This window comes from Protopterus annectens, chromosome 8.part1 (assembly GCF_019279795.1).
Source record: "Protopterus annectens isolate FY-2018-M chromosome 8.part1, PAN1.0, whole genome shotgun sequence".
In the NCBI taxonomy this organism is placed as follows: domain Eukaryota; kingdom Metazoa; phylum Chordata; order Ceratodontiformes; family Protopteridae; genus Protopterus; species Protopterus annectens.
The window spans coordinates 262,686,982-262,706,163 of NC_056742.1; the positions used below are offsets into that span (position 1 = coordinate 262,686,982).

The 19,182-nt window shown below is 40.0% G+C and overlaps 1 protein-coding gene across 2 annotated transcripts in view; it reads right to left on the reverse strand.

The window, feature by feature from the left end:
* The window catches only part of FANCA (FA complementation group A), a 2,214,801-nt gene that overhangs the window by 467,630 nt on the left and 1,727,989 nt on the right, over window positions 1-19,182 (reverse strand). For both annotated transcript variants that reach the window (XM_044081851.1, XM_044081852.1), the window contains exon 37: window positions 14,572-14,684. In XM_044081851.1, the coding sequence (XP_043937786.1) occupies window positions 14,572-14,684 (113 nt within the window). The remainder of the gene's footprint in view (window positions 1-14,571; window positions 14,685-19,182) is intronic.

Here is a 19,182-nt window from a genome sequence, read left to right on the forward strand (position 1 = left end):
ATGCCTGGTAGAACAGCGTGATTTAAAGTATCACCATAAATACAATTTCTTCACTCCTACTACACATCAGAAACAAAGGGACAAACTTGAAGCCTACATCAAAGCAAAGAGGATAACAGAAATGAAGATTGTTCAGCATACTATCACATAGGACGCAAAGCATTTGAAGGCTACATATGGTCTACTCAAGAGGAGGCCCAAAGGAGCTGTAGCTTGCTCATCTAGTTTGTTTTTTGGCTTTTCCCGGTTAGGGGATGACACAGCGGAACTCTGGTCTACTAATGATTGGAAGTAGATTTTTATGGTGCCGAGTTGCCAGCCCGACGCCCAACTTTCGGCGAAGGCACGCCCATCTAGTACCTGATGATATTCCCTGATCTGGTGCTCCTCAACTCTAGGTTGAGAAGCAGAGAAAAAAAGTCTTGTTACATCTTAAAATGCTTCTGCCCTGACCACAAATGTACTACTAGCATTCACATTTAAATGCTGGTAGTGTACTGCTGACCAATCAGTATCTCCTTATCACACACCCCTGTCTAGTTATGCCTCTTGGTGACCCCACATTGTTTGCAAGTTGTGAACTCTCCCTTTGACTAGCAGAGATTGATCTCATACCCGCTGTCAGCAAATGATGACAACAGCAGCATGGAAAGTGCAATCCTCTTGCACTCACCTTGGTTGAGCATCTGAATCATCATCTTACCTAACTTTCTTGGAGTGATCCCTCAAGTTCCCCATCAAAGGCTTGATGACTGAATTTAGGATCATTAACTCTGTTTCGCAGTCCAAAACAATTCTCCAAGTTAAGTGTGACTCACCTGCTAGGTCTGAGGAATTTTTTTGTAACTTCTTCCAGAGCAGCTAAGACTACATGTTGAACACGTGTATGCAATACTAGATCTGGTGTGACTTACCTGAGTAAAATATGGGAATATACCCTTAAGGAGTACAGTCTGATACTAATGGCAAACCCCACACAAACTTCCATACCAACATACTGCCCAGAGCACTGGGGCTATGTTACTCACACCAGAAGTTTACCTCTCATTCACTTCTTACCTTACCTTTCAGACGAGGCTACTGCTACTCTTTGCTGGATATAGATATAGAGATTGTCGCTCCATCTGAAAAGTACAGTTGTGTACACTTACCATAAATGTAGATGTTCGAGTGTATTCACTGTTGCAGTCATTACATTCGGGTAATCTGCTGGCAGGTTGCCCTCAGTCGGCCGGAATAACAAAGTCTTGGGTCCTGCGTCGGTTGCTCTCTCTTCTTCCATGACGTCAGGTCGTTGGGGGTATAAAACATGCAGCCGACGCCATTTTAATCAGTTTTTCTTGCCCAGATGTCAGGTGCCCCCCCCCAAATGGGGAACAAAAAAATATATAAGCATGTAATTTAGAACACAAAAAATGTACCTCCAACTAAAAGCAAATACACCAAAAAGGCTTTTGAGCATAGTAAAAGAAAAAAGAGGTATAATAAAAGAGAAATAGGGGGCTGGCGGGTGGGTAACCAGGACTGCTACAGTGAATACACTCGAACATCTACATTTATGGTAGGTGTACACAACTGTACTATGTTCTTCGTGTTTCACTGTTGCAGTCATTACATTTGGGTAGAATCCCAAAGCTATGGTTGGGAGGATGGAATTATACAGCATTACGAGCAGCTATAAGGCCCTGCAGGACAGCAGTGGCAAAACCTGCTCTGGATTTAGAAAACAGAGGTAAATGGTAATGTATGGTGAACTTATGAACTGAGCTCCAAGTAGCAGCTTCCAGAATGTCTCTGGTAGGAACCCCTCTGAGAAAGGCTGCAGAAGTAGATGCAGCCCTGGTGGAATGGGATCTGATCCCCCTGGGGACAGGCTTACCATGGTGCATGCAGCAGAAATGAATACAATGGCTTATCCATTTTGAAATAGTCTGCTTTGAAATAGCCTTTCCCTCTGCCCCTGCAGCAAATGCCACCAGTAACTGCTCAGATTTTCTTAGAGATTTTGTCCTGTTTAAGTAGAATCTTAGTTGTCTGCGTACATCCAATGAACGCAGAATCCGCTCCCCCTTGTTCTGTGAATTTGGGAAAAAAGTTGTCAGATGAATGGTCTGATTAAGTGCCACATTGGATACCACCTTTGGCATAAAGGATGGATTGGTCCTGAGGGCCACCCTGTCCAGATAAAAGATAATGAAAGGATCCACTGCCATGAGAGCCTGTAGTTCTGAAATCCTTCTAGCTGAAGTGACTGCTAGAAGAAAAGCTGTCTTCCAAGAAAGAAATGTTATGTCTGCAGTAGCAGCTGGTTCAAAAGGAGGTAGGGTGAGTTTTTCCAGCACAAAATTAAGGTCCTATGCAGGAGTTGGTGCTCTCCTGGGAGGTCTCAAATATTTGGCCCCTCTGAAGTACTGCTTTAGCAGGGGATGAGAAAAGAGAGGAGGCTCTGTGTTGTAATGAGCCGAAATGGCAGAGGCATGGATCTTTATGGAAGAAAAAGACAGGCCCTTATGAAGCATCTCAGTTAAATATTGCAGAATCTGAGGAATATTGGGCATTGCTTTGTTTATTCCTTGTGCTTGGTTCCAGGCACAGAATCGTTTTCATTTATCAGCATAAGATGTTCTAGTACTAGGCCTTCTAGCCTCCAAAATGACATCCATCACAGGTTTACTGAGATATGTGGCTGGTGAAATTAGTTGATTAGCCATGCTGCAAGATTCAGAGTTTGGAGCTGAGTGTACAGAATTTGATAGTTCTGCTGAGACAGTAGATAGGGTGTCTGAGGCAGGTACCATGGAGGTAAGCGTGACATATTGCGTAGGAGGGGGTACCAGTGTTGGCAAGGCCAGTCTGGAGCAATCAGAATCATTTTTGGTTTTTCCTGTCTGACTTTTAGTAAACCTTAGAGAGCAGAGGCAGAGGGGGAAAGGCAGATAGATTTTTCCAGCTGAAGGATAGAGCATCCACTTTCCAAGCTTTTTGTGATGAATTCTTATGCAGAATTTGTCCAACTGATAATTTTGGGGAGAGGCAAACAGATCTATGTCTGGGCTCCCCCATCTTTGTGTCAACATGCTGAAGATTTCTGGATCCAGTTTCCATTTGTGTGGGTCCATAAGATTTCTGCTTAGTTCGTCTGCCAAAGTATTTTGCTTTCCTGGCAGGAATTGAGCTTGCCGATGTATTTGGTAAGTCAAGGCTGTGTCCCACAAAGCCATGGATAGTCTGCAATGGGGGTAGGAGTGGGTACCCCCCTGCTTGTTTATGTACCACATAACTGTGGTGTTTGTCTATCAGTAGTTGTCCTGGATGAAGAAAGTCCTTGAAGGCTGACAGAGCATTCTGTACAGCTAGCATTTCTTTCTGGTTGATATGTAGGTGCATTTGAATTGGGCTCCATTCGCCCTGAATGCATCTCCCTGCCAGATGGGCCCCCCAAGCATAATATGATGCGTCTGTGGTCAGGGTTTGGGTGACGGGGTGGAATGAATGACAGTCCCTTGTTTTGGTGACAGGCCTCTGCCCACCATAGGAACTCCTGTTGCAGGCAAGGAATGATAGGAATCATTGTTTCCAGGCTGTGACAATGTTGACTCCATAAGCTTTTTAGGTACTACTGAAGTTTCCAAATATGCAGTCTTGCACATGGAATTAGCAGAATGCAGGAAGCCATGAACCCCAAGGCCTGCAGAAATTGTCTTGCAGATAGCTGGGTTTTTGTGGCCACTTGTTTGAAGTATGTCATCAATTGAATTGTTTGTCTGGCGTGAGGTAAGCCATCTGGGCAGTTGTATTCAAGCTTGCACCCAGGAATGTAATTATTTGAGAGGGTACCAGTTGTGATTTCTTTTCATTGATGGTGTACCCTAGGCATGTTAAAAGCCTTTTTACAAATGCCAGATGTTGTAGAAGAGTGTCCTTGTTTTCTGCCTGAATTAGACAATCGTCCAGATAAGGATAAATTTGAATGTTTCTTTGTCTGCAGAATGCAATTACTGGTGCCAGGCACTTTGTGAAGTCCCTGGGAGCAGTAGATAAGCCAAAGGGCAGTGCAGAGAACTGGTAATGTAAATAGCCTGCTTTGAAGTGGTGGTATCTTCTGCAAGATTCCCTAATTAGGATATGCAGGTAAGCCTCTTTTATGTCTAGAGTTACCAACCAGGCATCCTTGCCCAGCATAGGCAGTAACTGTTGTAGAGTCAGTATCTTGAATTTTGGAATGTCCAGGAAAGTATTTAGAATGGATAAGTCCAGAACTGGACACCATGATTCATCTTTTCTGGGTACCAGAAAAAGTCTTGAATAAAAACCTTGTCCTTTTTCCTTTTCTGGTACTGGTTGAATAGCCCCCATATCCATAAGGGACATAACTTGTTTCTGTGCCTCTGCCCAATGATTTGGAGGCAGATCTGGCCATCCATTTGGAATTGGCAACGTGTGGAAATTAAATCTGTATCCTTGGGATACTATATTTAAGACCCACTTGTCCTGGGTAATTAGATGCCAATTTTGTGCATGAAGTGCTAGTTTTCCCCCTAAAGGGGCTGCCAAAAGATAAGTGCTTGGAAATGGCAGAGAAAAGTCATTGAGACTGTTTACCGTAGGGAGGGACCTTGTTACTTCCAGATTTGGAGGAGGAGGCACCCCATTGTTTTGTTCTGTAAGCTCCTTGTGACTGAAACCTGGAGCCTTTGGAATGTCTGGGTTTGGCCTGAGCGGCTCTGTTGGGTACTGGAAAGGGCCAATTCTTAGTAGGCCAGTGCCTACTGAACCTGGGTGGCTGCACTTGAAGGAAATCTTTTACAGTTTGCATAGATTTAGCTTTGTCGTCCACCTTTTTCAAAACTTCTTCTGCCTTATTACCAAATAGACTGTCCTGTTGTAAAGGTGCATCCAACAATTTTGCTTTAACATGATCACGCAGATTTTGCTCCTTGAGCCAAGCATGCCTTTTTATCACAGATCCAGTTACGGCGGCCCTGCAAGAGGCCTTCAAGGAATCAAAACCACATTAAAAAGTATGCTTTCCGACTTGTTCAGCTGAGTGCAATAAATCCTGTAACTCTTTATTTTCCACACAGTCAGAAATCAACCTCATTTTCTGTTTCAGTAAGCCCATGACATGCTGCTGATATTTAAGCATATGAAATTGACAGTTTAAAGCCCTGATAGCTAGGGTTGTAGATGTGTAAACTTTCTTACCCCATCTATCCAGCGCCCTGGAGTCTCTATCAGAAGGGGTAGGGTTTTTAGCAGCAGAAGCCTTAACACCCTTGGAACCCTGAGAAATTGTTTCAGGATCAGCAGTAGGGTTGTTAAAAAGAAACTTGTGAGAGTCAGGAACCCTGTAATATCTGTCTGGCTTACTAGGAGCCGGAGGCAGGGAATCAAGAGCCATGCTGGATTCTGAGAAAACATCATCAACAATGTCTAAAGCAGGAGGTATAGCTAAAGGCCTATGCCTAGGAAGAAGAAGGAAAACCCTAAGCCTCTTTCTGGAATCCTGACTCTCCCAATGAAAATGTTCCCTTAAGGTATGCAAAGTTTCTCCAAAAGAAAAATCCTAAGGAGGAGAAGCAGAAGGAATGGATTCTTCTGCATCATTATCCTCATAAGGTGGAATAGAAAATACCTGATCAAAAGAGGAATCAGAAGAAATGGAAACCTGATCTGAAGATTCATAATCAGTGCCTTGCCTAGGCCTCTTAGCAGGAGGGGGTTGGGAACCCCTGATCAAGGTGATTAAATCCTCAGCCACTTTGATCATTTGTTTTTTAGGCATAGGGGCCTGAACACGTTAGCCCATGAGTCAGTTTTTTAGACATAGAAGTTGGTTTTAGCCTTGTTTTTGAAGATGGCATTGATTTAATATACAAATCTTTAGACCTGAAAACACCCTCAGAAGCCAGTGCCTGCTCAGTGGCTGGCTCCGGACCAATCTAAGGGAGAGACATCTGCGGGTTCAATACTTGAAGTGTCTCGTGGCATACCGGACTCCGAATAGGTCTCGGTAGAGGCCTGCGAATCAAAAGTAGCGGGCATCAGGGGCTGCAAAAGCGCCTCACTGAGTACCGGCGACTGGCTTAGGAGAAGCTTCATCGTCGGTTTAGGACGGTTTGAATCTGTCTTTCTTTGCGTTTCTTGTGTATTCCGGTAGTCGGATTGCTAACCGATGACATTTCTGGATTGTTAAATCTTGAGCCAAAATAATGAGATGCAAATATATATCAATGTTTAATAGTGCGTTGATTAAATTTAGCACAAAACTGACAGCAAGGCACGTTGTGGTTAGGGCCTAGGCAAGGAATACAGTACAAATGAAAGTCCTTATGAGGTATTTGCTTCCCACAAGTAATACAATTATTAACTTTTACTGACATTGGAAATGAGCAAGAAAAAGTTTCCCCAGCGGGGTACTTAGCTTTAAGTTGAAGACTTTGTTCTGAAACTCGAAAATGAAAATTTCAGGAGTCGGACGACCGGCACTTGCGAAATGCTTCTGCTTCGGGCACTGCACGGCAAGAAAGATGGATTAAAATGGCGTTGGCTGCATGTTTTATACCCCTGATGTCATGGAAGAAGAGACAGCAACCGACGCAGGACTCAAGACTTTGTTATTCAGGCCAACTGAGGGCAAACTGCCAGCAGAATACCCGAATGTAATGACTGCAACAGTGAAACACGAAGAACATCATGGCTAAAACCATATATCAATAACAAAGAATTTCTTCCTTCTGGCTACATTATACGTTATGACAGAACATGCAAAAAAGGGGGAGGAGTTGCCATTATATACTCTGATCTCCTTACTCTTACCCCTTCTTCCATGCCTCTACCCTCTTTTCACCCAGCTGAAATTCTCAATGTTGGAATGCAAACTTAATAAACACAAACCTTTATCTATAGTTGCCATTTACATTCCCCCAGGAAATAACATCCCATTATTAGAACAGATTCTTCATTGGATGTCTGATAATATACCCAATGAGACCATACTACCTGGTGATGTCAATATCAACTGGCTTAACATTTGTTCTAACTCTCCTGCTTCTTGCATAAACCTTTACAGCTTCACTCAACTTATCTCCACTCCAACTTTTCATCATAAGCCTACTAACACTAACTCTATTATTGATTGGATTCTTCTCTCTAATCCCCACTTCTATCACTACCCTGAATCCCTCCCAGATCACAGTCGTGTATGCATCCAAAGATTTTCATCTCACCAATCTCAATCACATAAATTCAAAGATTGTCGTAAGCTGACTAATTTTGACCCTCTGACTTTTAACAACTGCCTACAAGCTATTGATTGGTCCTTTCTCTCTTTTCTACCTTTAGATGAAGCATTATCTCAGTTTAACTGTATGTTCCTTAGTACTCTTAACTCTCTTGCCCCTCCCAGAACTGTCAGAGTTAAATCTCAATGTGCTCCTTGGCTTTCTAATTATACACGGTCTCTTATGTGTAAAAGAGACAAGGCATGGAAACTCTGGACTAAAATAAAATCTCCCACTAACTTATAATCATATAGAGAACTTCGGAACTTGACCAAAAAGAATGTTATTAATGACAAGAAGACCTTTTATCTAATTCACCAGACTAACTCACCTAGAAACCTTAATAAATTCTGGAACACCATAAACTGCATTCTTCACCCAAGTAAGCCTTCTACTCCTAACCCATGTCCTAACAACACACCATTAGAAACTGCCTCTCTGTTCAACACATACTTCACTGATACCATTAGTAAACTCATGCACACTTCTAATCCTCCAAATCTATCACCTTCTACCACTGCTCTACCACACAGCTCTTCTGTCTCATTAAAAACTATTCCTACTTGATACCATTAGTAAACTCATGCACACTTCTAATCCTCCTACTCTATCACCTTCCACCATTGCTCTACCACAGAGCTCTTCTGTCTCATTAAAAACTATTCCTACTAACTATATCAAAAAACTTCTTTTTAAGCTTAAACCATGCTCACCATCTGCTGATAAACTTCCTCCACACTTTCTCAAGACTGCAGTTAATGCAACAGCATACCCCGTCTCCATCCTTATAAATCGCTCTATTACAGAATTTATAGTACCTGCTGTTTGGAAAAAATCCCACATAATACCTATTCACAAGGGAGGAAATTCTATTGAGCTCTCAAATTATCGGCCTATAGCTATTCTCTCCCCTCTTTCCAAAAATCTGGAACGTTGTATTCATAAACAAATTTCAACATATCTTATGAAGGAAAACTTGATTACCCCTACCCAGCATGGTTTTCGCGCTTATCACAGTACTAGTACTGCTGTCATCTCTTTTCTTATCTCCATCTGTCTTGCAAGAGATAATAAACTTGTGCCCTGCCTCTTCTTAGACCTTTCTAAAACCCTTGACACTGTATCCCACTCTATCCTCCTCTCTAAATTAGCCCAACTCAACATATCTTCTTCTACTATCTCTTGGTTAAACAGCTACCTCACATATAGGATGCAATGTCAAATGGCCCTCTACTTTCTCGCTCTTTCTCTCGATTAATATGGGTGTCCCTCAAAGTTCAATTCTAGGTCCCCTTCTTTTTAACATCTTTACTAACCAACTATACCAATCTTGTCCCCAGTACACCCTTGTTCAGTATGCTGATGACTCCACTATCGTCTCTATTGCTGATAACCCTTCAGGCCTACTAAATATCTTTTAACCTTACTGAAACCTAGCTATCTAATAAACTCTTTCTTAACCCAAAAAAGACTAAGCGTCTCCTTTTCCTTCCAAAATCACTCTACCGTCTGAAATCTTCATTTACCATATCCTCACTAAATAACATTCTTATTATCCCTGAAACCCATACTAAGCTCCTTGGTGTGTTAATAGATGATCAGCTAAAATCTGATTTACATGTACATCACTGTATTAAGAAAACACACCAAAAGCTTGGTTTATTGTATAGAAACAAACGGTTCCTCACCCCTCACTCTAGAATTACACTCGCCCACACCTACCTCCTTCTTAATCTCTTTTACGGCTCACAAATCCTAACCAATCTACAGTCTTCCCTCCTCTCCAAGTTGGACTCTACCTACAATAAAGTAGCCAGATTTGCCACTAACATGTCTTTTACATCTCAGTGCCTATCTCTGAGGTCACTTGGTTGGCTAGAATTTTTTAACCAACTATTATTCTTTCAACTTCTATTCATTCTCTCCTGAATAAACCTTCCACTTGCCCTAGTATCTCTGCTCTTATCTCCCTTTACACCGCCTCTTGATCTCTCAGAAGCTCTGATCGACAGCTTCTAGAAATCTACAAATCTAAAAAATCAGTTGGTCAGTATCTTTTTAGCTCCTCCATTGCCTTACAATGGAACAAACTCCCATTACTCTTGAGAGTTATCTCTAATGTTTATAAATTTAAGAAAACACTTGAATTACACCTAAATAGTTCCTGGTCTTGTCTCTGTAATCATCCAACCTGAACACCTTCCTTAACTAGGTCTTCCTCTTCTTTCTGCTACACTCCAGTCAATTCTAAGTTCCTTGTTCTTCCTCATCTGCTCTCCTGTCATTCTTTCAAGTATTATTCTTACTCTTACTTCTTTTTACGTTGTCTTTTTCTTGTAAAATTCTTCTTTTTCTTACCTTGTCTTTTTATTGTAAGCTTTTGTCATGTGATGCAATATTTTATCCTTACTAATGTTATATTGTAATATTCTTGTAAATACTTTTATGTATTTGTACGGTTACATCTTTTGCTTATGATTTAACTGGAGGTTTTTTCCCCGGACCTCCACTGAAAAAGGACTATGCCAAGTTGGACCACCCCGGTAAAGAAATGTCAAATAAATAAAGGAACACCTTACCAGTCATTGGCTGTGCTCCTGCCACCCTCCAGGGTAATTATTTACCCACTTCTATTACTTTTCTCATCAAATACTCTATCCTCCTTATCTTAATTTGTTTTAGTATATAAAAATACCCAGTACTTCCATTGTACTATTGCTTGTTATTGTACTATGATTGTATTGTACTACTGTTTGTACTGTATTACTGCTAGTTTTGTTGCGTTGTACTAATGTGGAGCTTTTCTTCCTGGGTCTCAACTGAAAACGGGCCCCTGGCCCAGTCGGACATACCCGGGTAAGAAATGTAATAAATAAATAAATAAAGGAAAGGGAAGGGAATTCTGAAAATCATTAAGTTCTTGTTTTGTCTGTCTCCAGTAGTTCCATTCCAAATAACCCTTATTTTGGGGAGACTCTCAAGACCATGATGTCTTCTTTAGATTGCTTCTTGCCTGAGGCACTTATTTATTTGCTTAATCTATCTTTGTTTACCAGGAAAGTCTGACTGAGATATGAAGGAAATGGAATAGGAACCTGGGGTTTCCAGCATTTTATGGCAGAAGTCCTCAACCACATCCTCTTCTGGAAATTCCTTGACATAAGCCTTTGAGGCATACTCCTTATCAAGGGAAAGCCAGCAGTAAACTTGTTTCATACAGCTTTAATGTAAAACTTTTGCACCTGGGCGTGGTCTTATCAAATGTCTTATCCTCTTCATGGAAAAAGAACTGTGTCATCTTCTCTAGTCCCTCTTATTTAGGGGGTCATGCTCAAGGAGTGTAGAAAAATCAAAGGCCCCTTTTTTGCCATATCATATTTGACTCCACTGCTCCAAGTCATCCAAATTAGCTTCTAAGATAAATAAGTTGCTTTAACCTAATATATTAGGTCTTATGTAGTTTCAAGGTTCTCTTTATTAACTGTAAGCAGACAGCTACATTTGTTTAAATGGAACTGTTTTGCAACATAGGATGTGTTAAAAGGCTAATCCCTTTCTATGTCCTGGAATAATCTGTTCTACTATATTTTCTTGTTGGACTGAAGCCTACAGTGTTTTCTTTATACTTCTGGTTAACAAACATAGCTACTTATGGCATCCAAGGCTTTTTGGGGTCTGGCTTCTTTAACTATGTGACTTACCAGTTAATATTAGGCAGTATTAGAAGGGGGATGAATTATTAACAAAATGACATTATGATTAATCTACAATATCCTGCAGTAGAGAAATTAATTACTGGTTGACACTTATTATGAAAAAATGAACATAAATACGAAAATATGAATAACTGAGATACCTACATGCAGTTGAGGAGTATGATGTGAGATGCTATTGTGGAAGGCAGGGAAATTCATTGTCAATGTCCATTTATGTCACATGCACTGGAGATATTAAAAGCTGACTGTTAGCAATTATGAAATAAGCAATATTTCCATATGTTTTTAATACTTCAAAAAAGGTGACAAACTATTGCATTGCATCAGGTGAAACCCTTAGATGTTGTTAAAGAAAAGTGAAGCTGATATTTGCACTGCAAGATGCCCATCTTGTGATACATTGAGAGTTATTTTTTTTAATTATACAGTTATGCATACAACTCAACTTTTTGTATATAGTTCAATAAACATGCACTAGGGAATCTTTTGTTGCCATGTAAAAGCTCACGTCTGGTTAACAAACGTATTCAAAGAAAACATGTCTAGGTCGTACAGTTTCTAAGATATGACAATTTGGGAAAGTTTAGCAAAAATGTAACTTTGGGTTTGTGTGCATTACAATGTATTCTAGTATTTATGGAAAGAGTATGAATTCACTATTATCACCACAGAGAGTACTTTTTACTTGGAACATTGTCATTTGTACAGTTTTAATATATATATTTTTTTGGTTCAAAAAATATTAACACAGTTTATCTTATGCTTTTAAGAAAATTTTTCTGAAAATGCTCTGGAATCCAAGGATGTGTGTAGTCTGCTAGAGGTGTGACATTCCACGTCACACAGGTGTTGATGAGTTAAAAGTTTCATCAGAAAAAATGTGTGTTTATGTGAAACTTCTTGCTCTCTAAATTTTTTATGTGATTTAAGAGTAACAGTTAAAAAAAAACAGACCCCAATATGGACTTCATTAACTCATTATGTTTAGCTTGGTTCATTATCCCTTGAGCAAAGAAGATAACAGGTAATGTTTGGTAGCCAGTATATCACTGTGGCTGCCAGCTACGAAACTCATTTACATTACTTATGCTGCATATATGGTTTTACAAAAAAAAAAAGAGTAGACTCAAGACGAGATAATATACGACAGCTCCTAGATGTCAGGAAACTACCATAACATTTCAAAAGCTACCAAACACTGGCACGGACCAGTGTTCTCCATTTTTGCCAACAAATTTTAGGGAAAATTATAAAATATCTTAATGTCTGAGAAATTCCTGCTGAGATTATGCTGCATTTTCTTCTGTCATTTCTGCCATGAAGTCCATCAGAAACTCTCATGATAAACGTTAGTCTGAGGCTCACTGACTAAATCAAAAATCTCTTTCTCAGCAGCATATTCATTTTTGAAGCAGCATCCAGCCTCTTCATTAGTGACTCCATATGTTACCAGTTATAAGTTAAGGTACTGGTAATATACATGGACAGTAATTTTACTTCTTGGACCACACTACAGTGGTGAAAATGTCAGTAAAACTGAGGCAGGAGTTAAACAGGGCTGTGGCTCATAGGTGTGCACTAGGCTAATGATAACAAGGGCCTTTGTAAGCTGAGCTATGCATCCCAAATCTCTGACAAGTTCTAATGCTTACTTCTTTCTTGTCTCCAAGTCTAATGCTGACCTTCTAATAGCAAACTAAAACAGCAGGCATGTAATATATAGTTTCCGTAGAAATTTTAATTTAACATCAGTAATACAAACAGCTTGCAGATATATACTGCTTGAATAAAATATATTAGGGCTTTTTTATGCACACAAATGCAAAATTATCACAATTAAGGTGAACCTAATCTGAACTTGCCTGTAAGGATTCACTATCCTGTGTTATAAATACACATATAGACTTGAAATGGTGAGGCTTCTCTGTGTAAAAAGGCCTTGGTCAACAAAAGTACACTTTTCCCCATTTGTAGGATATGTTTTTCAGCACTATAATACCTTACAGAAATAGGTTAGGCATGACTTCTTGTACGCTGACAGAAGATCTGTAAGAAAGTAGGAAAGTACTACAATTGCAAGTCATTTTCGGATAGCTTAACATTATAAGTAAATTTAGGAAGGACAATGGTCGTGGAAATGGAATCCAAACAGATGACTGAAATTATACAGTATAAGATTAAGCTGGGATGGGATGTCAGAAGACCGAGTTGTGGAAGAAAGGATGACTTGTTCATTAAAGAGTAATTTCTCTTTTTTCAATAAAATCTATCCAGCTCAGTTATAACGTATTCAGATATGTTCCAAATAATAAAGATGTTACTGTTTAAACTCATGATACTGTCTCCACAGTTTACGATGAACAATACTAAATAATTTAAAATAGCCTTCACTTTACAGATCACTATTTCTCTGGGCTGACACCCAAAACATGGAAATCTCTACCAACAAAGTTAAAATCCAATGACTTCTTCTCTAAATATAGGGCTTGAATTAAAAATAAAGATCTGTTTAAACTTGCAGAATTCAAATATTTCAATAAAAGTCGTATTATATACAATCTTAACACCTTATCCTTAAATCCCTAAACTGTACCTCCTCTACTCAACCAAATAACTCAGTCAAGCCACAGATTTTTTCTTCCTTAAGTTTCCCTCTCACCCTGAAACACCACTTTCCTTTTGTTTTCCCAATACTTCGCCCTTCACGCGACACTTCACTATACTTTACTCTTCCTTTAATCCTGTCTAATACTATAGTTACAACGGTAAATATTATAAAGAGTACAGAATCATTCTACCACAGCTGCTGTACATTTGTGTTCTTCTATTTATTTGCCATTAACACTTTGTGTGATATTTAATTGTACAACTTTTGTAAATAATTATAGTTTACCTGATCACTATAACCAGCCGCGGTGGTATAGCGGTAGCACTGTTGCCTCACAGCAAAAGGTTCTCCTGTTCGATTCTTGGCTGGATCGCGGTCGAGTGGCCTCCGAAAGACATGTGTGAATGGGCATGCCTTTGCTGAGGGTTGGGCATCGGGATGGCAACTCGGCACCATAAAAATCGACTGCCAATCATTAGCAGACCAGAGTTCTGCTGTGGCGACCCCTAACCGGGAAAAGCTGAAAAGACAAACCTGTTCACTATAACCCTAGGCTAACCTGGAAAAGGTCCAGTGGATCGGTGGTCTTCCCCAATTAACAAGTAAATACATTTGCAAACTCCTCCTATGTTTTGTTACTAAATGTTTCCTTGAAAAGTACTAATTTGTCAGAAATGTACCCGTATGCCGAAAACTGACTGAAAAATTGCATTCTGGACACATTTTGGCCAGAACAGCAAAATGCAGTCTGTATTCACAGAAGCAGACACCTAGAGAACTACCGAAGACTGAAATACAGACAAAAGTATCTACATTGCAAGCTACAAGAGTTTTCTACAACACAAGAAAAAAATTGTTATAGACTGTTATACCACATCATGCACATTATAAGAAAACCTAAGTAATAAAAGTGAAGTAACACCAGTGCTCAGAATAGGATGAAGAAGCTTGTTAATTGTCTGACCTCTTGGCAATCTGCTGGCAGTCCATCAGTTTCTGCATTTCTTTTGGTACTGCATCACTGCTCTGCATCTGCCACTGGGAACAAAGAACTGATTGCAGCAATGGCCACCATTTCTGTATTTAAAATAATGAAACAAGTGTTACTTATCAAAAATATTACACTGATCTACAACTATATTTTAAAGGAATAATTCTCCATATTCCCACAGATAAAGTCTAACTTTATTTTGTGTTTATCATACATATAAATAAACCACCCTCTTGTAATCCAACCATCAATAGGTTGTACAACAAAAGGAAGAAAGTAGTAATAAAAATTAAGAGGTGCAACTCATATCAGGACAAAAACTCTCTCATTAATCTAAACAGATAACTTGGAGGGCAAATCAAGTTTACCAAAGCCACGTTTGAGGTAAAAACAGCCTCCAAGACCAAGAACAACCACAATGCAGTACACAACAGTGTGCAGAACTAATTGTAAATGAAGCCATAAACACAATATATAGCAATTCTACTGGCCAACAAATTCATCACTGTTTTACCTCCCCCTCCCACCTAGCCATCTGCCAAGAAATACAACATAACCCACCAACTCTTAATAGGAAGCAGGTCCTACATGTACTCTACAAGGCCAAAAACACCATAATGACCGGCCCCAATAATATACCAGGATGCCTCTCAAATAACACGAAATATGACCTCTCCAGACTACTATATTCACTATTTAACTGTAGCCTCCAGAAAGACCTCATATCCACAAGTGAAGAACTGCAACTTTCATCCCTCTGCACAAGGACAGGCCATCACTGGACCCTGGTAACTACATACTCAGAAATCTGACTACTTAATATGCAAAGCCATGGAAAGAATTATGACAGAAATGAATAATAATAATGACACAGGAAATCCTTTAGACAATGGATCCAACCAGTTTGGCTTCATCCAGGAGAGATCATGTATACTCAGCCTCAACCTGGTGGACTTCAAGAAAGCCACCAAGGCAAAATGGTGCATACTGCTTACCTTAACCTGGTTAAGGCATCTGATACAAAACCCTACTCAGACACTGTAAACAAGGTTATGGAATTAGGCATAAACCCCCTGTGTTATACAATGGAGAGCTAGCTGGTTCTCAGATAAGACTTGAAGTTAGGATGGGGAATTTTCCTTTAAAGAGAGGCCAGTCACTAGCAGAGTCCCACAGGGCTCCATGCTGGTTCTGCTCTTTTTTGACACTTACTTTTCAGAAGTCAAGGGCATCTGGCCAACCAAGTATGCAGTTGATTGCAAACTAGCAGACACTAATATGCTCCAAGAAAGGTTAACACAGACAAACGACTGGTGCCAGAGCTATGGTTTAATACTCAATGCCAAGCAATACATAACAGCATCATTTGAGAATTTGGCTACTCCAGGAAACTACCTCATTGATGACACATCCCTTAAAAGCAGAACAAGCAGTCAAAGATTTAGATATGTATGCAGAAAGCTCCCTATGTACTTGTTCAGGCACATTCAACAACTGGAATGTCGACAGGGGTTCCTCACAAAAAAGAATATAGGGCATCAACAATATGTCCTATCTAGATCGCCTCAAAGCCCTATCCCTATACTACGTCTTTTACAGACTACTGACGGCTGATCTATGCCTAGTATACAAGGCATCCTTGGAACCTGCTCTGATGGACCTTTTGCATAGCTGCAAAACGAATAGCATCAGAACTACCTGATCTAGGGACTTTTGCTTGCAACATATATAGGACATGTTGGAGGGATAGGTATATGTCTCAGAAAATACAACTTCTCCGGAACAGGCTTCCCATCTATGTAAAGCAGAGTTCTTCCTTAACCCTAACCAAGCATAACCTGCACCAGTGGATGGGAGATCAGATATTCACTCTGATCTAGCACCTAAGTCTCTAATGTACAGCAGTAGCCCAAAGCCCTAGCTGATATATACCCTTTAAAATAACCTCTAGGGCACCATCTCTTGTTGGATACATTTGGGATGCATGGCGAGGCTTATAAAGGCCTCATGTGGTTGTTAGGCTACTATACAGCTATGATCCTACAACTCACTTCTTTATTTTTTTTTCACAAATAAGTTATACTAGTTCCCTATTACTCAGCACAGCCCCAATCCTTAGAAGATAAAATAAAATCTAGTTAAGTCTCATTCCACCCTTTTCACTGCTTGCAGAACCTACAGTGATCAATGAACAACATTTTTCACCATACTACAGGTAATTCAGCATTCAGATCTCCAGTTTTTGGGAGCTGTACTCCTTAGGAAGACACAGATTTATCCAGTGTTACAGAAAACAATCATGCTTGGATCTTTAATACATCGACTGATCATCAGTTTGGTAAATACAGCAGCTCTTCTTCACCAACAGCCTTTGGCCCATAATCAAAAAAAAAAAAAAAAAAAAAAATGAAACGCCGCAGTACATTACTGTATTTCTCACAAGCAAAAGCAAGTAAGACCTCACTAGGTTAAAATTAGACTGTTGATTCAGTGGGCCATTTGTAGACTAGCCAATGCTAACAAACATTTACCAAGTCATTAATAGTAGACCCCAAACTAATTGCCGCTCCTTTCCATAAGGGCTATAGGGGCTGCACTGGGGTAGTATTTACAATTACCCATCTACTCATCCAGTTTATGCTAAAAAAGGGTCACTGCGCTACTCTACTTAATCGCTAAGGGGTGTGTATTCTATAACAGAGATACTCTCTGTGAAAGATAAATATCCTGCCAACAAGTCCTATTTATGTTTTGGTGGATCATTAGATCTCGAGTGGGTGTTTAGGGGGTTATTAATTTAGTGGAGGAGGTAACAAAGGACAAGATCTTTCAAGGCTTTGTAGGAATGGCAAAGTTCTCATGTCAACAGTTGGTAGGAAACAGAAAAGAGTGAGAGTGCTTTAAGAAGGTCAGTGTAATTCAGACAGGACATGCCCTTGATTGTTCTGGTAAGGAAACAATGTGATCTTTCAAGCTGAGTCATATGTCTAGCCATGTACATACCAATAGGGGCACTGTATTCTACTATTGTTCTGATAAGGGGGAGAGTAAAGGAGGATGATGACTTCCATGGACCTAGAAGTTATGACCCTGGTGATTAACTACATAAAAAGATTTCCTAACAGTGGTGACATGGTGGCAATGAAGATGCCCAGGTCCCTAATAACTGAGTAAATTTTTAGGAGGATGTCACCTATGTTATAGGAGCAGGAGTGCTCACATTTGCCAGTGGACACTCCGTTGCATTTTTTTGGTATTTAGTTTGAGGCAGTGGTCCAAGCACCAGTTGATAGCATGAGTTAGGCCCTCCTGCAGAATACGTAGATCCATCTGGGGTATTCATGACAGCTTAGACTTCTCAATCATTGAAAAACGTAGTCAACCACAGGTCTACGGTATCTGCTTTAACATCAGAAATGTAGTTCTTGGACCGATCCCCGAGACACCACTGATAACCACTCTTATTTGAGTGTGTGTGCTTTTAACACTATCAGACTTGGTTTTGTCAGTAAACCAGTTTACTATACAGTTGGTATAACAAGTGCTTATATTTAATTAGAGTAGCTTATCAATGATGCCGTAGTGTGGAAAGATACTGAAAGTGATGGCCAAGTCCAGGTATACTGTGTGAACTAATTTATCTGTGTCAAAAGTCTTAATGACTTGTTCAAAAAAGCAGAATCAGCCTTAAAAAAAAAAAAAAGGTTTGGGTCCAGGTTTTGAAGGATGTCTACTTTCTTTTTTTAAGGTCCATAATGATGCTCTCCATTGCCTTACAGTTAAGGCTAGAGAGACTGATAGGTCTGTAGCTGCCTGGCTTAGTTGTGAGTCCTCCTCTGTGAAGTGGGATGACAGCAGCAGTTCTCTACACATCTGGCATGAATCCAGTGGATAGGCTGAGACTGAATAATTACAATAACGAGCCAATTAGGCAGTGCTCGACGCTGACAAGAAGGCAACCTGGCACACTGTCAGGGCCCAAGGAATGTTTCTAGCTCTGTAGAGTGTGTTTAGGACTTGCCCAGGGCTGATTTGAGCTTGATGAAGGCATCCTAATATGCTGAGAGCAATGTGAAGGAGTAAAGTTTGAGTCAAATTTCTCAGTTAGTATGTCGACAATGTCCTCGAAGTTGAGTATGTGATGTTATTTTAGACTGGCTCCGAGCATTGTTAGTTATTACTTGTAAGGATCCTCACACAGCTGAAGAACATTTTGTGGTTATCCTTAGCATGGGTGACAACTCAGAGACTGTACTTGCTCTTATGGAGTGTTTTATTTTTGTTGTGCGATGGCTCAAACAGCAAGTTCAGAAAAAGGGACAGAATCAAAATCAGTTGCAAAATGCCCATGAGAAGCAAAAGAACAGGGACTGGGGAGGCAAAAGAACTGTTACAATGATCACTATGGGGAGAGGAACGAACAGCAGACAGGTTTTTCCAAGGGTAACAGAGATGGGGTATGAACATGGATAAAAGTAGTGTCACTTTTGTTTTCACCTCAGAGAACTTCTATTTGCTATATAGTCTATTAATTCTAATATATTTTGGCTTTATATTATTTCTTCGACTGTTAGTATTGAATAT